The 20325-nt window shown below is 43.0% G+C and overlaps 1 protein-coding gene across 3 annotated transcripts in view; it reads left to right on the top strand.

The window, feature by feature from the left end:
* LOC139375073 (disheveled-associated activator of morphogenesis 1-like) overlaps positions 1 to 20325 on the top strand; it is a 72040-nt gene that overhangs the window by 46258 nt on the left and 5457 nt on the right. For all 3 annotated transcript variants that reach the window (XM_071116495.1, XM_071116494.1, XM_071116496.1), the window contains exons 4-21: positions 1006 to 1077; positions 2073 to 2167; positions 3390 to 3723; positions 3983 to 4093; positions 4183 to 4286; positions 4397 to 4463; positions 4565 to 4682; positions 5281 to 5419; positions 6163 to 6221; positions 6341 to 6528; positions 8384 to 8662; positions 9089 to 9196; positions 11509 to 11606; positions 14425 to 14509; positions 15360 to 15466; positions 17605 to 17693; positions 19295 to 19463; positions 19682 to 19789. In XM_071116495.1, coding sequence (XP_070972596.1) covers positions 1006 to 1077; positions 2073 to 2167; positions 3390 to 3723; positions 3983 to 4093; positions 4183 to 4286; positions 4397 to 4463; positions 4565 to 4682; positions 5281 to 5419; positions 6163 to 6221; positions 6341 to 6528; positions 8384 to 8662; positions 9089 to 9196; positions 11509 to 11606; positions 14425 to 14509; positions 15360 to 15466; positions 17605 to 17693; positions 19295 to 19463; positions 19682 to 19789 — 2330 coding nt within the window. The remainder of the gene's footprint in view (positions 1 to 1005; positions 1078 to 2072; positions 2168 to 3389; positions 3724 to 3982; positions 4094 to 4182; positions 4287 to 4396; positions 4464 to 4564; positions 4683 to 5280; positions 5420 to 6162; positions 6222 to 6340; positions 6529 to 8383; positions 8663 to 9088; positions 9197 to 11508; positions 11607 to 14424; positions 14510 to 15359; positions 15467 to 17604; positions 17694 to 19294; positions 19464 to 19681; positions 19790 to 20325) is intronic.

Raw genomic sequence — 20325 nt, forward strand, 5'->3', positions numbered from 1 at the left:
GATATTGTGTTGACCATTGCTAAGCCTGTGAGAAAAGCCACACACTCATTTCACTAGCCCAGTCTTTGGTGTGCTGGTGTTAGTGTTTGGTTTTTTAGTCTGGGAAGCTTTGGGAAGTGTGGGTGGGCAGCTCACCCAGTAGCCCATTAAATCTGCTTACCTAACCACTCCTGTGGGGACTCAAAGGCTTCAATTATGAGGTGCCAGGGGACTGGACAGTATACGGAACTAGGACACTGAACAGGAAGAAAGAATGAAGAATAGAATAATTTCTCTTTTGAAATGATTGTGGAAGAATGTTTGAAAGAACGTGTGCATTGAAGGCTGGGCTTGATCCTGGTCAGTGTTGGCCAAACGTACGCTGTGATTTAAAGAGGAGCAGTAGCAGATTATAGCCTAAACATAGAAAATTACCCAATTGCAGTAAATGTAGATGGCATTATTTCAGATCATTAACCTTTTTATACAATACAAATACTACCATCTGTTGAGAACCCATAACTAAGGAGGGAAAAGGCATGTACTGGACATTACTCTAGACTGTTCATGCTCAGCCAAAACCTAAGACAAAATGGACGACTTGAGCCTGCGATACACAGGGGATTTATAAGAATCCATGAGATTAGGCTGCACAGCAACCTTATGCATTCTGTGAGACTGAGAGCCAGGTGAGAACCAGAGAGTACATATCTGGTGTGGTTTTTATGATCCCAAAGGGAGGCTAGGCTGGAAATTAATGAGGGCAGTCCAGCTCACACACTCCACTGTCACTGGAAGGAGTTGAGCTGCAATTACACGCTAGTGGGTCAGGTTATATAGGGGTCATAAGGCCTTGGAGGTATTCTCTGTTCTCAGGCTATGCACTGTACTTTTCAATACAGGGTTTGGGTTTTGTCTGGATAATGATATGATGGTCAAGGGAAATATATTAAACGTTTATGTGGTTTGGAAGGAATGTGTGTGTGTTTTATGTAACCCTTTGTCTGTCTGTCTTTTCTGTTTCAGGAGGGAGAAGAGAGCAAGGGTGCGACTAGCTGGCCAGAGTTCTATATCGACCAGTTGAATTCCATGGCTGCTGTAAGTACCCTTCTCCCCTCATCAAACACCCAACCTGTACTTGGCAAATATAGCTAACATTGCAGATACAAAACAATAACACACAATAACCAACCATGCTGTAGTGTAGACAGAGCCATGTGATTTTGGTGTTGCACTAGCCACTATATAGAGTAGGCCCTCTATTTTATGGGTCTCTCCTTGTAAAAGCTTATGGTCTGATGCTAAATCTGTGGAAAATTTGAGTAAATTAAGGGGGTAATATCAATTTGTTTTATAGTTTTGCCTGGAGGGTGGGGGTGGGGGGGTCTGTGTGTGTGTGTCTCTTATAATGCTACATATTTCTCACATATGTAAATAACTGTGAAACCCTCACAGTTTATATTAGGCAAATATGCAGTATAATAGTGACCTTTTATTTAACCTGGTAAGTTATTGAGAACATATATTTTAAAAATATATGCGCTGAAAAGGCTTGTCCACCTGAACATGCACTATTTGACAAGCTGATGACGTTAATCTATGGTCCCTTAATGGAATCTCACACCCTGGAGTTGTGTGTTAAATCTCCACATGCTTCCTCTGGTTTGGAGGTAGTAGTCCTGGGGGGGATCCCTATAGGCTAATTTAGGATGTTTTCACAGGGCAGTGAAGTTACAGTAGCACTAGGGCTGGCAGGTGTGAGATTCTGGTTGGATCCCTAACTTCTAACTGTTACCACAGGGTGTAGCCTGCTCCAGGCCAAGTAAAGGAAATGACCTCCAGTCATGTATCAGTGAAGGAGCTGCTGGTGGTCTGCTGGGATAATAGGATAAGAGCTGCCTGCTGGTGGTCTACAGCCAGGGATAGTTACTGAGCAGGTTCCTTCCCAGCACTGTGAATCATAGGTCTGGTGGTCAAAGTTCTTATGGCCTGGAAAAAACAGAGAACCATAACGGTCCTAGAACAGAGCCTTGAAGGACACCATTTTGAGTTTTAGTGAGCACATTGTCATTGAGTCGTCTTGTCATCACCAGAGGAAGACCCTTATTGCTTTGGAAATGGAGGATGAGGAAGAGAGGAACAAGACAATAGAGAGCTTAAAGACAGCTCTAAGGACACAACCCATGAGGTAAACCAGTGACACTCACACACTCATGCTCCTTTTAATGCTTACATGTTCTCGTATGCATGCATTCAATTATGATGTGTGCTATGTATGTGTTTGTGAAACCGAAGGCTGAAATTGAAGAATTGGATAGCCTTAGATCACACGAGATCGAGTTTCCTTTTCTTTTATGAGATATTAGTTATGATAAACTCATATTCTATTTTGAGCATAAGTCACAACAGATTTTGGCCAAGAGTGATTTAGTGAGTCTGCTATTTTCACAAAGTAGGTTGAGTTAATTCACTGTTAATTCAGTCTCCGAGTCCATTCATCATCATTAGAGTGACCTAATATGATTAATCACCAGACTAGGCTTTGTGTTGAGAGCCATTCAGACTCAGTTCCAGTCCAAACATCACTGCATTAATATGATATTACAGCTCTATAGACCACACCGCGTAGACTAGTCTGACACACGCACACACACACGTGAGGTAAAATGTCTTCCCCTTAAGGTCCTCCAGAGGTTAGGTCTCCTTCTCACCTTTCACCTCTAACCCCTCCCAGGGGTCATGGTAGTTTATCACCAATGAGCTCTCTCTGTTTTCCTCCATGCCTGTTTTACTGTGCTAAATGGCGCTTGGCTGCTGGCTGAAGATGTTTATTTGTCCTCTGTTCTTGTTTTCATAGAATGAAAACTGCAATTCCACTTGCTTACATTGAACACATATGCACACCGAAAGCACATGCAAACACACGTGTGCAAACTCTTAGTTTTGTTAAACAAAGAGAAGTTACTGTAGAGGGCAACAAAGGGATCAAACTCTCTATAAATATAATTTAGTCAATTTTCATAGAACACATGGTCACCACACTATTTTACTTATATATTTTTTTAATTTAACCTTTATTTAACTAGGCAAGTCAGTTAAGAACAAATTCTTATTTACAATGACAGCCTACCTCGGGCAAACCCAGACAACACTGGGCCAATTGTGAGCCGCCCATTGGGACTCCCAATCACGGCCGGATGTGATGCATTCTGGATACGAACTAGAGACTGCAGTGACGCCTCTTGCACTGAGATGTAGTGCCTTATACCGCTGTGCCACTCAGGAGTCTCAAAGGGCTCTGGTCTAAGGGCTCTGGTCAAAAATAGTGCACTACATGGGGAATAGGGTGCCATTTCAGATGCAACCTGTCTCTCTCCCTGACCTTTACCCTCAATCCTCTTCCTTTAAAGGTTTGTGACGCGGTTCATCGACCTGGACGGTCTGACCTGCATCCTGAACTTCCTGAAGAGCATGGACTACGAGACCACCGAGTCCCAGATCCACACGTCCCTGATTGGCTGCATCAAGGCCCTGATGAACAACTCCCAGGGGCGCTCCCATGTGCTCTCCCACACAGAGAGCATCAACATCATTGCCCAGAGCCTGGCAACTGAGAACGTCAAGACCAAAGTGGCGGTGCTGGAGATCATGGGTGCTGTGTGTCTGGTGCCAGGAGGGCACAGGAAGATCCTGGAGGCAATGCTGCACTATCAGAAGTTCGCTTGCGAGAGGACTCGCTTCCAGGTGGGAAGACAGACACCTTAGCCTCATAGACACCACTGTAGCCAAGTGTTCAATTGGGCTTTTCACACTAATGTGTTAGCCCAAGGTTTTCCTTAACCGTGTGTTAAGGCTGTGCCAGAGATATTGCATGGTCTTATTCACTTAACATTTATAACTTTCAGATGTTTATCTAATTCGTGTTTACGACCACAGCTATTTTTTTCTTAAGATCATATTACTGATGCTTACTCCTTATTTCTCCTCGTTTCTCCTGTCTTAGACTCTGCTGAATGACCTGGACAGGAGTACGGGGCGCTACAGGGACGAGGTCAACCTGAAAACAGCCATCATGTCCTTCATCAATGCAGTGCTTAGTCAGGGAGCAGGGGAGGTGAGTACTCCTCTTCCTTGAAGTCTTTGCCCTCTTATGGTCCTGTTAGTTGTCTTCAGAGAGTCTTAACTGCTATGTGTACTCCACAGTCAAGCTTTGAGTTCAGAATTCACCTGCGATACGAGTTCCTTATGTTGGGCATCCAGCCAGTCATCGATAAACTGAGGTCTCACGACAACTCAACGTTAGACAGGTGAGTGAAGTCATAAACTGCGTGATTGGTATAGTACATTTAAGATCTAGACCACACTGTCATACCCAACTGCAGTAGATTGTGTCTGACCATGAGATGTTGTCTTCCAGGCATTTGGACTTCTTTGAGATGCTGAGAAATGAGGATGAACTATCTTTGGCAAAACGCTTTGACACTGTGAGTAACATTGGTATTTAGCTATACAGTACATGGAGTTTGTAATAGTCGTTTCTCTGTCTACTAGTTCTAATATCAACGTTTGTTTTTTGTTGTTGCAGGTGCACATTGACACAAAAAGTGCCACGCAAGTGTTTGAGCTCATAAAGAAGAAGATGAACCACACAGATGCACACCCGCACTTTATATCTGTCTTACAGCACTGTCTCCTTATGCCTTGTAAGTGCCACCTACCTCCCGTCCGCCATTTGTTTGAGTTTGCCAAGACTCTTCAGGCCTCAACTTTTACATCTTTGAGAACTAAACGGTTTGGTTTCTCAGAGGGATCCAAGGTGGTTATATATCAGTGTTTTTAGTGTATTTTAGAACAGCAGTAAAAATGATGTCCTCTCTAGGTAGTTTTGAATACCTGGAAATTATTGTTGGAGTTCTGCTTATGTAAGGGGTTTCTCTCTAGAGCGTGTTCTGCCGTTTGATAAGAACTTTCTACACTACAGCGGAAATGTTGTTCCTCCACAATGCTTTAGCTTTGTGTATGTTGTCCTGAGGGAGCTGACTTCAGCCTAATCTCTGCCCTTAGACTCTGTCCTTATTGTGTTGCTATGTGTATGGTAGGATTTCATGGGCATAGATTTAGCCTAGTCCTAGACTAAGAAGCATTCTCAATGGACAATCTCAATTAAACATGCTTTTTACTCCCGGACTAGACTTTGTTTGTGTCCAGAAGACTGGCCCTAGATGTTTGTTGTTGCATATGCATTGGCTGGCGCAATCAAATGTTCCCTTAGGGTATTGATAAAGCTCTCTCTTCTCTCAGACAAGCGTAGTGGGAACACAGTGCATTACTGGCTCCTCCTGGACCGCATCGTCCAGCAGATCGTCCTGCAGAACGACAAAGGTCATGACCCTGACGTCACCCCCCTGGAGAACTTCAACGTGAGGAACGTGGTGCGAATGTGAGTGAGGGGGGGGAAATGTTTTGACATGCCTGAGTTATGTCTGAGTCGGTTTGACGTTCTCCGCACGGCAGAGGACTGACGGTCTTCATCATAAATCTCCATGTGTTATTTAACATGCCTCATTCCAGAAATGGCTTTAAACCCGAATATGGTGATCATGAATATAATCAATGCTGTATATTTATTAATGCGTTCATGTTATCCTGCGCTCAATACAGTGGCCATGATCAAAATCAATATTGGTCCAGGTACTTTACATCACAAATATTACATGTAAACTATGTATGTCCTATTATCACTTTCATTTTACAATCCTTTCAATGCTATTTGCTGATTTAGCATGAATACCCTGATCCCTTAATACTTGCTAAAAATCAGCAAGCAGATTTTACCAGGATTTTAATAATTCCCTTTTGAAAATATAATCCAGAATTAAAGTGCTTTGATCTGTTTTTTGGATGAGGAAATCTGTGAAATGTAGAATTCCAAACACACATACACAAACATCAGTCAACCCCTTCAGCTGCCTCTTGCAAATCTCAATCTGACTGGGTAGGTTTAGAAGAAGTTTATAGGTTCCCTGTTGTCAACTCTGATCACCAATGACTTGTCTAATGAACCCGTTTTTAAAACTAAGCCTATGCCTAACCTCAGTGGCGGGGGGGTAATGCCTAGTGGGATTTTGCTGCGATGTTTAATACGTTAGATTAACCTAGATTAACCTCTGTTCTTCTGCTCAGGCTGGTCAACGAGAATGAAGTCAAACAATGGAAAGAACAGGCCGAGAAAATGAGAAAAGGTACACACATTTCTGGTTTCTATTAGCGTTAGGAACTGTCGGAAGGCAGACCTTTCTGTACTGTGTATCATCATACTGACGACTGCTCTGGTCTCGCCTGTTCTGGTCTGGTTTCTCAGAGCACCATGAGCTGCAGCAGAAGTTTGATAAGAAGGAACGCGAGTGTGAGGCCAAGACCCAGGAGAAGGAGGACATGATGCAGACGCTGAATAAGATGAAGGAGAAGCTGGAGAAGGAGTCCAGCGAACACAAGCAGGTCAAGCAGCAGGTGGCCGACCTCTCAGCCCGGCTGCATGACCTCAGCACTGTACGTTTGTTTGTTTAGATCTCTGTTTTAGCTCACAATGGGGATATCTTCCAAAAGTCCAAGGAAAAGCATAGAAAATAGCATCACCAAATGCATTGTAATTTTATGTTACACTATCACATCTTTACACCTTACTCCTTCTTTTAGCTTTTCCAATCAGGAATAAAGGCAGGATGCTTTGGTTATAGTACAGTTGTTTATGAACAACAACATAGCCTGCTATCTTGCGAATTCCTACGATAATTGCGTGCTAAACAACAACCATAGCAGTTGGCTACACAGCACAAACAGATCTGGGGCCAGGCTAACGTCCTCTTTTCAAATCAAATCAAACTGTATTTGTCACATGCGCTGAATTCAACAAGTGTAGACCTTACCGTGAAATGCTTACTTACAAGCCCTTAACCAACAGAGCAGTTCAGGAAGAGTTAAGAATATATTGACCAAATAAACTAAAGTAAAAAGTAACACAATAACAATAACGAGGCTATATACAGGGGGTGCCGGTACCGAGTCAATTTGCGGGGGTACAGGTTAGTTGAGGTCATTTGTACATGACTATGCATAGTTAATAAACAGCGAGTAGCAGCAGTATACAAAACAAATGGTGGTCAATGTAAATAGTCCGGTGGACATTTGATGAATTGTTCAGCAGTCTTATGGCTTGGTGGTAGAAGCTCATAAGGAGCCTTTTGGTCCTAGACTTAGCGCTCCGGTACCGCTTGCTGTTCATGACTGGTTGACTGGAGTCTCTGACAATTTCATGGTCTTTCCTCTGACTCCGCCTATTATATAGGTCCTGGATGGCGGGAAGCTTGGCCCCAGTGATGTACTGGGCCGTAAGCACTACACTCTGTAGCACCTTACGGTCAGATGCCGAGTAGTTGCCATACCAGGCGGTGATGCAACCGGTCAGGATGCACTCGATGGTGCAGCTGTAGAATTTTTTGAGGATCTGGGGACCCATGCCTAATCTTTTCATTCTCCTAAGGGGGAAAGGTTTGGATGTGCCCTCTTCACGACTGTCTTGGTGTGTTTGGACCATGATAGATCGTTGGTGATGTGGACACCAAGGACCTTGAAACTCTCGACCAGCTCCACTACGCTCCGTCGATGTTAACGGGTGACTGTTCGGCCCGCCTTTTTCTGTAGTCCACGATCAGCTCCTTTGTCTTGCTCACATTGAGGGAGAGATTGTTGTCCTGGCACCACACTGCCAGTTCTCTGACCTCCTCCCTATAGGCTGTCTCATCGTTGTCGGTGATCAGGTCTACCATCGTTGTGACATCAGCAAACTTAATGATGGTGTTGGAGTCGTGTTTGGCCACGCAGTCGTGGGTGAACAGGGAGTACAGGAGGGGACTAAGTACACACACCTGAGGGGCTAGAGTGTTGAGGATCAACGTGGCAAACGTGTTGTTGCCTACCCATACCACCTGGGGGCGGCCCGTCAGCAAGTACAGGATCCAGTTGCAGAGGGAGGTGTTTAGTCCCAGAGTCCTTAGCTTAGTGATGAGCTTCGTGGGCACTATGGTGTTGAATGCTGAGCTGTAGTCAATGAACAGCATTCTCACATAGGCGTTCCTTTTGTCCATGTGTGAAAGGGCAGTGGAGTGCGATTGAGATTCCCCTTAGCCGTTCAGTTTAGGAGTGGATACACAGGATGTTTGATTACTGCACAGTTAGACATGAACAACAACATTGCCTTGTGATGTTCTTCCAAATCAATATATGTTGATTAGAACTGCTCTAGCTAGTACAGAGTGCTTCTATGATTTCCATTATGTAACAGAAATTATTGTAATACATCCAGTACTAATCGAATGTACATCCCAATGTGTCCCATTTTTTTCAGAGGCCAAATCCAAGTGTTCCTGGTGGCCATCCACTCATACCTGGGGCCCCTGGAGGTCCCATACCACCCCCTCCCATGCAGGCTGCCATGCCCCCACCCCCTCCACCACCCCCTGGGGGCATGCCTCCACCGCCACCCCCTCCACCCGGTGGCCCTCCTCCTCCTCCAGGCATGGGTCCCCCTCCTCCACCTGGAGCTCCCATGGGACCAGGGCTGAAAAAGAACATCCCCCAGCCCTCCAACCCACTCAAGTCATTCAACTGGGCCAAGCTGGCTGAGGTCAGTGAGTTCTGCTTAGTCAGAACGTGATGGATTGCGTCCAAAATGGCACCCTATTCCCCATGAAGTGCACTAATTTCGACCAGAGCTCTATGGACCATGGTCAAAAGTAATGCACTTAATAGGGAATAGGGTGTCATTTTGGACAAAGCCAGTAATTACATTTTTTTGTGCATGTCTGTCTAGTACAGAGGGAGTGAGTGCTGGCTGTGCTGACGAGGCAGACAGAACAGAGGTTTTTGTAGCTACATCTGACTGTCCAGGGGGAATGAAGGATAAGGATTGCCTTTTTATCCAATGCTTTATCTCTTGCATTGTTTGCACAATGGCATGAAATCAATATCGCAAACCAGCCCTAGACGTGTTTATATGTTGTTGTTGTAACTTTTACAGTCTTAGTTATGGATGAGGGCTGTTTTGTTGCAGAATAAGCTGGAGGGCACTGTGTGGACGGATGTCGATGACATCAAGGTTTTCAAAATCCTGGACCTTGAGGACATCGAGAAGACCTTCTCTGCATACCAGAGACAGCAGGTATAGTTTAACACCTAAATACTAAGTATTACTGTAGGGAAAAGGCATTTCAGTATATAGCAATTCATCCTTAAGCACAGGACACAAGACCTCGAATCACTTCTTAACAATTTGCATGTAACTACTTTGAGTGTTTCCATGGCCACTGACCATGCTGTTCTAACAAACACTTCTAGCTAGTGATAAACACATGCATGCCATTGCACTCTGTAACTGAATCCTTCCAGCAGCACTTCTCAACACATTGTCTGGAACTGGCTTAAAGGGCAATCAGGCCATTACAGAGCATTTTACTATAGCCTGGTCTCAGATCGGTTTGTGCTGTCTTGCCAACTCCTATGGTGACAATGACCTTAAGGCTTGGCAAGATAGCACAAACAGATCTGGGACCAGGCTAGCTTTTTTGTTTTATGTAGGTCCGATCAATTGAATCATCTACTTTGTGAGTGTTCCCAGACGGAATTAATGTTTGGAACAGGAAGTAGCCATGCTGATAACATGGTCCTTGGATAGTTTACTGATGATCCTGCATGAGAAGGGTGGCATTTTTCATTAAGCCTTTATATGTCCACAATGTCTATTCTAGTTCAGTTGAAATCCCCCAGATATCACTTTTCCCATACCTTTTCCTTTAACCAACCTAAAAAGTCTGTGATTGGAAAGGTTAGACTAGGGCCCAATTCCCATTACTAACTGCCCATTAAAAGTATAAATAAAGTTGCATCAAATTGAATTCCTTTTGTTGTATAAGGAATTTATGAATTTTAAGCCATGCTGTTTATGATGTGTCTGAACAAAGTTAATTTGCATCTCTGACTCATGATTCCGCTTTTCCTCACAAACAAATGCATAAATGGCCGCTGAGCTGGCCCTGTATTTCACCATACATAGCCTACTGCACGCTTGTTCTGATTAATAATGAATGCCGAATCTTCCTTGCTTCCTGCCCACCTACCTGATTAGGACTTCTTAACAATGAACAATAACAAGGTGAGTGACCTCTGACCCCTCTGACGTTTACCCTACTCTGCTTCTGTGATGCTTCTGTCTTGATGCTCGCTACCGTCCTTCATCGTACGCTGCTCTCTTTCTCTTCTTGTCTCTGTCCTGTTTATGTCTATGGGGATCGTGTGTCTCTGTGTGTATGTGTGTCCGTAGAGGTGAAATACTTGTGAAAGCCATGTCTTCCTGCAGCCTCCATCTCTGCGTTTCTGTGGATTTATTCTTTCAATCAAGACTTTTAGAATATACTGTACTTCTAAACACACCAACATGATGTTTGAATGAACTGTTTTATTGGTTATCATTTCAAGATGTTTCTGAACATAATTAGCCAAATTGGTTTTGTGGCACGCAGTCAATTCTGCAAACAGCTGGAGTCTTGCAACTATAAAAAAGTGCCAGATCTCCGTTTTCCAAAAACAAATCTCTCCTGTATTCTTGGGGTGAAGCAATTGATCGCCAAACACACTATTTCACACAGCCTGTTTCACAGCTGTCCTCCATTTGGCAGTTTCAAATACTGACCCATTCAAAGGAACAATTTGCTGTTTTATGTTCATACTGTGTGTCTCCTGTGCATCCTGGGCTTTTGTTAGGGTTTATGGTGGATGCATATGGGTATCGTGTCTAGTCTTTGTGTGTGTATGTGCGTGTGTGTGTGTCTGTTTTGTGGTCTGGTTACTATGTACCAGCAGGTGGTGAAATGGAAGAGGCCTTAAAAACACTTGTTCCTATTGCCGTTGATCAACAGCTAAACTGTATGCAGGTGTGAGTCAGCCACCTAGCATAGCATGGGGCACTGTTATTCCTGGATCTTATTCATTACGCACAAATTTGAATACTGACTGAGACAAGCAACGACTACTTGGGCTTGTACAATAGGAAACACACATTTTTTGTTTTACGTTGCAAAATATTTTTCTACGTGTTCCCTAATGAATATAACCCTGGTGTATTAGGTGTGGCTCTTCCTCCCAGAGAGAGTATTATTTAAGGTCATGTAGTCACAAGCATTTGCTGTGTTCAGCAAATACTGCATCCAAAAGTGCTTAAGTATGATGAGTGATTTACAATTGGGTGTTTATTAAACAGTAAAGCTGTCTAAATCTAGCTTGATGGTAGAGAGTATAATTTAAGGTCATGTACAGTAGTACAAAAAGAATGAGCTGTTCTGCGTGCTAGCCTCCATCCCAAAGTGCCTTAGTGTGATAAATTATACAATATTCTGTTTACATGAACGGAATGTGAAGTTCAGCTAATTACGGTTCATGTTCAAACTCTTCCTTCCCTCCCAAATGTTCTCCTTCCAGAAAGAGTCCGAAGATGATACTGTGACCTCCAAGAAGGTCAAGGAGCTGTCAGTCATTGACGGTCGCAGAGCCCAGAACTGTAACATCCTCCTCTCTCGGTTAGTATTTGACCTTTCTACCCCATGACATCATTGTAGAAGTATGTCCTACTTATATTAGTGGAGATCGCTTATTGTGATCGTGTCCATCTGATGGGTGCTTGAAATGTCTTTTTCCACACACATACAGTGCCTTGCGAAAGTATTCGGCCCCCTTGAACTTTGCGACCTTTTGCCACATTTCAGGCTTCAAACATAAAGACATAAAACTGTATTTTTTTGTGAAGAATCAACAACAAGTGGGACACAATCATGAAGTGGAACGACATTTATTGGATATTTCAAACTTTTTTAACAAATCAAAAACTGAAAAATTGGGCGTGCAAAATTATTCAGCCCCCTTAAGTTAATACTTTGTAGCGCCACCTTTTGCTGCGATTACAGCTGTAAGTCGCTTGGGGTATGTCTCTATCAGTTTTGCACATCAAGAGACTGAAGGTTGGATGGAGAGCATTTGTGAACAGCAGTTTTCAGTTCTTTCCACAGATTCTCGATTGGATTCAGGTCTGGACTTTGACTTGGCCATTCTAACACCTGGATATGTTTATTTTTGAACCATTCCATTGTAGATTTTGCTTTATGTTTTGGATCATTGTCTTGTTGGAAGACAAATCTCCGTCCCAGTCTCAGGTCTTTTGCAGACTCCATCAGGTTTTCTTCCAGAATGGTCCTGTATTTGGCTCCATCCATCTTCCCATCAATTTTAACCATCTTCCCTGTCCCTGCTGAAGAAAAGCAGGCCCAAACCATGATGCTGCCACCACCATGTTTGACAGTGGGGATGGTGTGTTCAGGGTGATGAGCTGTGTTGCTTTTACGCCAAACATAACGTTTTGCATTGTTGCCAAAAAGTTCAATTTTGGTTTCATCTGACCAGAGCACCTTCTTCCACATGTTTGGTGTGTCTCCCAGGTGGCTTGTGGCAAACTTTAAACGACACTTTTTATGGATATCTTTAAGAAATGGCTTTCTTCTTGCCACTCTTCCATAAAGGCCAGATTTGTGCAATATACGACTGATTGTTGTCCTATGGACAGAGTCTCCCACCTCAGCTGTAGATCTCTGCAGTTCATCCAGAGTGATCATGGGCCTCTTGGCTGCATCTCTGATCAGTCTTCTCCTTGTATGAGCTGAAAGTTTAGAGGGACGGCCAGGTCTTGGTAGATTTGCAGTGGTCTGATACTCCTTCCATTTCAATATTATCGCTTGCACAGTGCTCCTTGGGATGTTTAAAGCTTGGGAAATATTTTTGTATCCAAATCCGGCTTTAAACTTCTTCACAACAGCATCTCGGACCTGCCTGGTGTGTTCCTTGTTCTTCATGATGCTCTCTGCGCTTTTAACGGACCTCTGAGACTATCACAGTGCAGGTGCATTTATACGGAGACTTGATTACACACAGGTGGATTGTATTTATCATCATTAGTCATTTAGGTCAACATTGGATCATTCAGAGATCCTCACTGAACTTCTGGAGAGAGTTTGCTGCACTGAAAGTAAAGGGGCTGAATAATTTTGCACGCCCAATTTTTCAGTTTTTGATTTGTTAAAAAAGTTTGAAATATCCAATAAATGTCGTTCCACTTCATGATTGTGTCCCACTTGTTGTTGATTCTTCACAAAAAAATACAGTTTTATATCTTTATGTTTGAAGCCTGAAATGTGGCAAAAGGTCGCAAAGTTCAAGGGGGCCGAATACTTTCGCAAGGCACTGTACATGTACGCGTACAAACACACACACACTTCATTTGTTAACGTACACAGCCAAGTGTGTACATTCAATTCGTATTTAATCTACCATTTGAGCAATTCTGTATTTACATCAACTTCGACTCAAGTTGAGAGATAATTTTTCATATTTGACAATGTGTTTAAACATCAAGTGCAGCCAAGAATAAAATATGTACTTTGTAACGGGATGATGTTGGCCAGGAACTATTTGCTGCTTCATTACTGTCATCCCTGGTCTCCATGGCAGCAACCACAAACAGAGTCCTGTGTCCTTTCTACTTAGTTAATTTCATGTAGCTATCCTTCTCAATTTAAACACTGTAAAAGAAACCTGAAAGTTTAAGGGATTCAGCTATTTTGATTGCTTCCTGTATTTAAAGTCTCATTCAATATTTGTGGTTTATGAACAGCGGTTCATTCCTTTTTTCGAACTTGCAGACTTGAAAATGTTTTATTTCTGCAAAATGGTATCAATTATGCATTAACAAGCCTTTTCAGACCTAGCCAACACTTTGAATAAGGCTAATATGTACATTTATTTAATAAAATTGACATGACTGAATCTTAATTGCTCTGTCATTAGTGTGTGCCTAAATCAGGTATTCGGACTGTGAGAAGTCCTGTCAGAAAGCACCGTGGTCTGCTGTGGTAGGCTAGGGCTTCAGGCTCAGATGATGAGGGTGTTTGTTTGCCAATGGAGCTTTTCAAAGAGCAGAACCACCAGGCTTTCTGCCACCTGCTCTCTCTGGCTGGCTGGCTCTTTCTAATAGCTGTGACTTGAAATATTGACTCTGTCTCTGCAACTGCTGAATGTGTGCGGCACCCGATATTAAGTTCTGGACTTTACTTTCTTTTTAACTGACACTTAGTGCTTTTCAAAATGGATACTAACTGATAATTGTTTGAGGTGACACATGTAGAACAGTACATTACATAACAGGAATGCATTTCACATTACTTTTGAAACAAAAAGTAAACACACCCATAATAAGGCATTAACTGGTACAACTGGTGTTCTCTCTTGTTGACCATTTAGAACTGGTGTACAGTAGTCCTCTGTGGTAATGCTGATGCTGTTGTGTTGCAGCCTGAAGCTGACCAATGAGGAGATCAAGAAGGCCATCCTGACTATGGACGAACAGGAGGATCTGCCCAAAGACATGCTGGAGCAGGTGGGCCCTCCTCTCTCACTCATACAGCATGTAGCCCTCCTCTCTACTGTAGCGGCTTAATGGCTTTATACCATATAGCAGGTCCCAATTCCCATCCGATCCATCAAATCAAATGTATTTATAAAGCCCTTCTTACATCAGCTGATATCTCAAAGTGCTGTACAGAAACCCAGCCTAAAACCCCAAACAGCAAGCAATGCAGGTGTAGAAGCACGGTGGCTAGGAGGGGGAGAATCACGATCCATCCCCCTAACCCTTCGATGTTTGCAGATCTGAAGGGTCTGGATAGGTATCAGCAGCTTCCACCATTTAGCTTCCACCTTACAGGTGATGCTTTGATGACAACTAATTGATGACATGTAACCATAAAACTCTGCATTTTTGATACAGTTTGTCACGTTTTCTTCCTTCCTCATCCCCTTTTAAACTTTTCTCAAAACCACTGAGCCTTCATGTTTTTTGTCGCCCCATAATTATGATGGTTACTAGGTGAAATACTATAGTAATTTCAAATAGATGTGAGAGTACTTGAAGGATAATCCAGTTTTATAAGACTTTTTGTTGCAGTTGCTTTAGGGACCTAAATAAGGGGACTGGGTTAGTGACGGATTGGAGTATTTGTAGGGGTGGGGCATGGCCCTGCCCGGATGGCGTAGGTTATTTAGCAAGGGTTTAAAGGATCTGAATGCTGTCTTTACTTAGTAAGGTGGAAACTCGCCTTACCTTACATTTTGCGCCAGCTAGCTCACCAGACATTAGCTATCACAGTGAATCTATATGGGGAATAGCATGTGGATGTACAAGATCTCTCTTGGTAACAGTCTTCTCCCCCTGGTGTGTTCCTGTCCAGCTGCTAAAGTTTGTCCCAGAGAAGAGTGACGTGGATCTCCTGGAGGAGCACAAGCATGAGCTGGACCGCATGGCCAAAGCTGACCGCTTCCTCTACGAGATGAGCAGGTACGGACTTCGTTTCGGTATCATAATACAAAATTGGTACTATTACAATGTGTATCACTACATTCCCCATATTAGGCACTAGCCACAGGATGTTATTTTGTTGTTGGTATACTGGAAAATACTCATGTGCTCTTGGATGACAAGGGAAGTTGACTTAAAAACAACTTAATTGTTAAAAAGTTGTCTTCATCAGGGACTGACTCCATTGTCGGTTTACTGTAACAACACGTTCTGTGTTTATATAGTATCACCCTGAAGAAGGCACAGTGATGCCGAAATGTTGGTGTTTTACCCAATAAATTACTGGGAGTTTATACATATGGAGTGTGTGACTGTCTTTGTTTTATAGCTTACAGTTTATTCGCCGTTAGTCATCACCTCTACACTAAATCATTTTCTCTGGGTTTAGCGCCAGTTCATGCTTTTTATAGTATTGTAATAAAATGTCAGGAATCGAGACCGATCATTGGGCGGATTCGATAATGCTGGTCTATGGCCCATGACTTGAATGGTGAGGGAGGAGTGCCCTTCTCAAATGGAACAGTAATCTGCGCCTCTCGGTTATGTTGTCAACAAGGCAGAATGGTGCATCGTCGAGAAACATACAACATCTCTTTTCCATACAGTATGCTAGAATTTTGTTAGGCTTTGAATGGGCCACCTAGCTCATGCCCGGAGGCAGCCCGGTTCCATAACGAATGTAATCAACTTTCACCCAGTGCAAAGCACACCTACCTGGGCGCCCAGGCCAGATTCATTGAATCCCCTCATTGTTTTACAACACCAGGAGCATATGTATGACACCCAGTGACACATGCTAGCTGGATGTGAACGTCTTTTTAACATAAATCTATTTGGCATATCTAACTGCTGAGGGACATCACTCTAGACATTAAAAAGGTGCCAGTGAAGGCCATTGGTCCAGTGAGGGTTTGGGGAGTGTAGAAGGATTGGGATCGTTCTTTAGTAAATCAAATTAACAGCACTGTATTTGGACCTGTTTAGGTCAAATAGATGCTCTCCATTTAATTCACTATGGACCATACTTACGAGATTCAGCCCCCAAACTGTTTAGTTTTTTTGTGGTGGCAGGTAGCCTAGTGGTTAGAGCATTGGGACAGTAACCGAAAGGTCACTAGTTCGAATTCCTGAGCCAACAAGGTGAAAAATCGTTCTGTACCCTTGAGCAAGGCACTTTATTGCTCAAGGGACTTAATTGCTCAATGTTCACTCTCCGAGGGTGTCTCAGGGGGAGTGGGGATATGCAAAAAACACATTTCCATTTCAAACCATGTGTAACAAGACAAATAAGCACCCACCAAATTATGAGGATTATTAATATTATGTTTTAAGTATAATATGTGAGTGTGTAAATTGTTTATTTCTTTGGATTATTCTTTACCATGAGTCACTGTCTACAAGCTAAGGGGGAGACTGTGGTTGAGGGGGAGGCTGGTGTGTAGGTGGCGGCAGGCAGCTGAACTTTCCATGTACCTCATATTGTTCATGAATTAATATGAAGCCCCCATGGGGAGACATTCTCGGCTCGCGCAGCAACAAAGAACAAAACCCCAGGGATAGGGCTCACTGTTTTAATAGCTCTCGCTTTAATGAGCATTCTGTGTTACAAAAGAAGATTGGATTACTAGATTACAGGAAGGGAAACAATGTGCAGGTTCTAATGTACAAGTGTAGCACCAGCACCATTTTTTCCATGATGTATCAAGCCGTTTACTATGGGAATAGAGACTTCCTTCCAGGATCTGGCGACGTTTGTGTTTTGGCTTCCTGAAAACATTGTAGCCATGGAAACAGCGTTTGGGCAGGGAGAAGGAAAGGAGCTTCTTTATTAAATGTGCTCTGAGTTTTCCATGTTGGGTATTTAATCCAGTAAGATCATTTGTAAAAGATGTTGCAAAGATATTTTTTTTTTGTCACAAAACCTCAGAATGAGGTCAAAGTCATTTAACCCCGATTGTTGATAAAATGTATGAACAAAACCCCAAAAAACTGTCTTTCTATTAAAAAGTTCATGCCCTTCATTTAGGACGTCATACCATATTACACAAACCGTTTCAGTGGAGCGTTGTATCTATGTAAACTCCTAATGAACCTTTTCACTTCAAACTACAATACAGGATCAACCATTACCAGCAGAGGTTGCAGTCCCTCTACTTCAAAAAGAAGTTTGCTGAAAGAATCGTCGAAGTCAAACCTAAAGTTGAAGGTAGGATTTTCTTTACAATGTTCGATGCTCAAATGATCTACCTTTAAACAATTTTAATAACTGGTTGGACTGTGGAATCAAATGTAAACATACTCTAATGAGAGATGCTGGCAATAATCAAAGCCTGCTATCTAAGGTGTTAAAGGTACACTATATATACAAAAGTATGTGGACACACCTTCACATTAGTGGATTTGGCTATTTCAGCCACACATGTTGCTGACAGGTGTATAAAATCGAGCACACAGCCATGTGATCTCCGTTGACAAACATTGGCAGTAGAATGGCCTTACTGAGGAGCTCAGTGACTTCCAATGTGGCACCGTCGTAGGATGCCACCTTTCCAACAAGTCAGTTCGCCAAATTTCTGTCCTGTTAGAGCTGCCCCGCTCAACTGTAAGTGTTGTTATTGTGAAGTGGAAACGTCTAGAAGCAACAAAGGCTCAGCCGCGTAGTGGTAGACCACACAAGCTCATAGAATGGGACCCGCCGAGTGCTGAAGCGTGTAAAAAAATAGTCTGTCCTCGCATGCAACACTGACAACCAGTTCCAAACTGCTTCTGGAAGCAATGTCAGCACAAGAACTGTTCGTTGGGAGCTTCATGAAATGGGTTTCCACAGCCGAGCAGCTGCACAGGAGCCTAATATCACCATGCGCAATGCCAAGCGTCGCCTCGAGTGGTGTAAAGCTCGCCGCCATTGGACTCTGGAGCACTGGAAATGTGTTCTCTGGAGTGTTGAATCACGCTTCACCATCTGGCAGTCTGACGGACGAATATGGGTTTGGCAGATGCCAGGAGAACTCTACCTGCCCAAATGCATAGTGCTAACTAAAGTTTGGTGGAGGAGGAATGGTCTGGGTGCTGTTTTTCATGGATCGGGCTAAGCCCCTTAGTTCCAGTGAAGGGAAATCTTAACGCTACAGCATACAATAACATTGTAGGAGCATGACAATGCCCCGTGCACAAAGCAAGGTCCATACAGAAATGGTTTGTCGAGATCAGTGTGGAAGAACTTGACTGGCCTGCACAGAGCCCTGACCTCAACCCCATCAAACACCTTTTGGGATGAATTGGAACGCTTACTGCGAGCCAGGCTTTATCGACCAACATCAGTGTCCAACCTCACTAAAGCTCTTGTGGCTGAATGGAAGCAAGTCCCCGCAACAATGTTCCAACATCTAGTGGAAAGCCTTCCCAGAAGAGGGGAGGCTGTTATAGCAGCAAAGGGGGGACCAACTCCATATTAATGACCATGATTTTGGAATGAGATGTTCGACGAGCAGGTGTCCACATACTTTTGGTCATGTAGTGTATGTATGAGCCTTTATAGGGACTAGGATGCCATTTGGGATTCAACCAATGTCTTTTGGGGCGGCAGGTAGCCTAGTGGTTAGAGCGTTGGGCCAGTAACCGAAAGGTTGCTAAATCAAATCTCCGAGCTGACAAGGTAAAATCTGTCGTTCTGCCCCTGAACAAGGCAGTTAACCCACTGTTCCCTGGTAGGCTGTCATTCTAAATAATAATTTGTTCTTAACTGACTTACATTTTTATTGAACCTTTATTTAACTAGGCATCCTCGTAACTTCTTCCTCTCCCCAGCTCTAACCAGGGCCTCTAAAGAGATGCTGCAGAGCCGCAACCTCAAGCAGCTTCTGGAAGTGGTCCTGGCCTTTGGTAACTACATGAACAAGGGCCAGAGGGGAAACGCCTATGGCTTCAAAGTGTCCTCACTCAACAAGATCGCTGACACCAAGTCCAGCATTGACAAGTAAGAAATGGTCTGGTTTATATATCATATATATATATATATATATATATATATATATATATATATATATATATATATATATATATATATATATATATATATTCCATTGATATGAAAAATGACTTGTACTGTACATAGGAGACCTGTCCAAATGACACAACTCTAAGTTTAAAAGAGAATGACGTTGTGTGTGATGTATATGATGTTTGTGTTTGTAGGAACATTACTCTGCTGCATTACCTGATCACCATCCTGGAGCAGAAGTATCCCAAAGTGGCTGTGTTCCAGGAGGAGCTTCAGAGTGTTCCAGAGGCAGCTAAAGTCAAGTAAGAACTGCTACTAAGGATGACTGAATCAGAACCCCCCCTCCACCCCCATCACACACACACACACACTACCGATACTGTTTCATAAACCTAAGTTGCTTTCATGTCTGTGTAGCAATTGTGTGTAATTAACCTTGTAACAACAGTGTAAAAGTTGAGTCTTCCTCTCTAAGCTAAATTTATGGTGCCTGACTTTAAGTGGAAAATGTGAAAGGTTAAGTCCGTATTGCTGTGTGTGTTGCCTTACAAACCTTGTTTACATAGAGGGTCAAAGGTCATATTTATATTGTCTGGATTTGTCAGAGGCACAGGTTGTTCTTAATGCCCCTAATTCAAATGTGTGAAGTGTGAAGTGTGAACCCTAGAACCTTTGGTAGGTCAAGGTGTTTCCTGTCTTACCAGAAGAAAGCAATATTATAGCAAACAGCATAATACATAGATTTAAGGAAACCTAAAACGGTAAGAAAACATGTTGCAAATAAAAATAATCTAAGTTAGTTTCTGTTAAAACCTAGTGAACCCTGAATCTATTTCTT

Source organism: Oncorhynchus clarkii, chromosome 19 (genome assembly GCF_045791955.1).
Source record: "Oncorhynchus clarkii lewisi isolate Uvic-CL-2024 chromosome 19, UVic_Ocla_1.0, whole genome shotgun sequence".
NCBI lineage: Eukaryota > Metazoa > Chordata > Actinopteri > Salmoniformes > Salmonidae > Oncorhynchus > Oncorhynchus clarkii.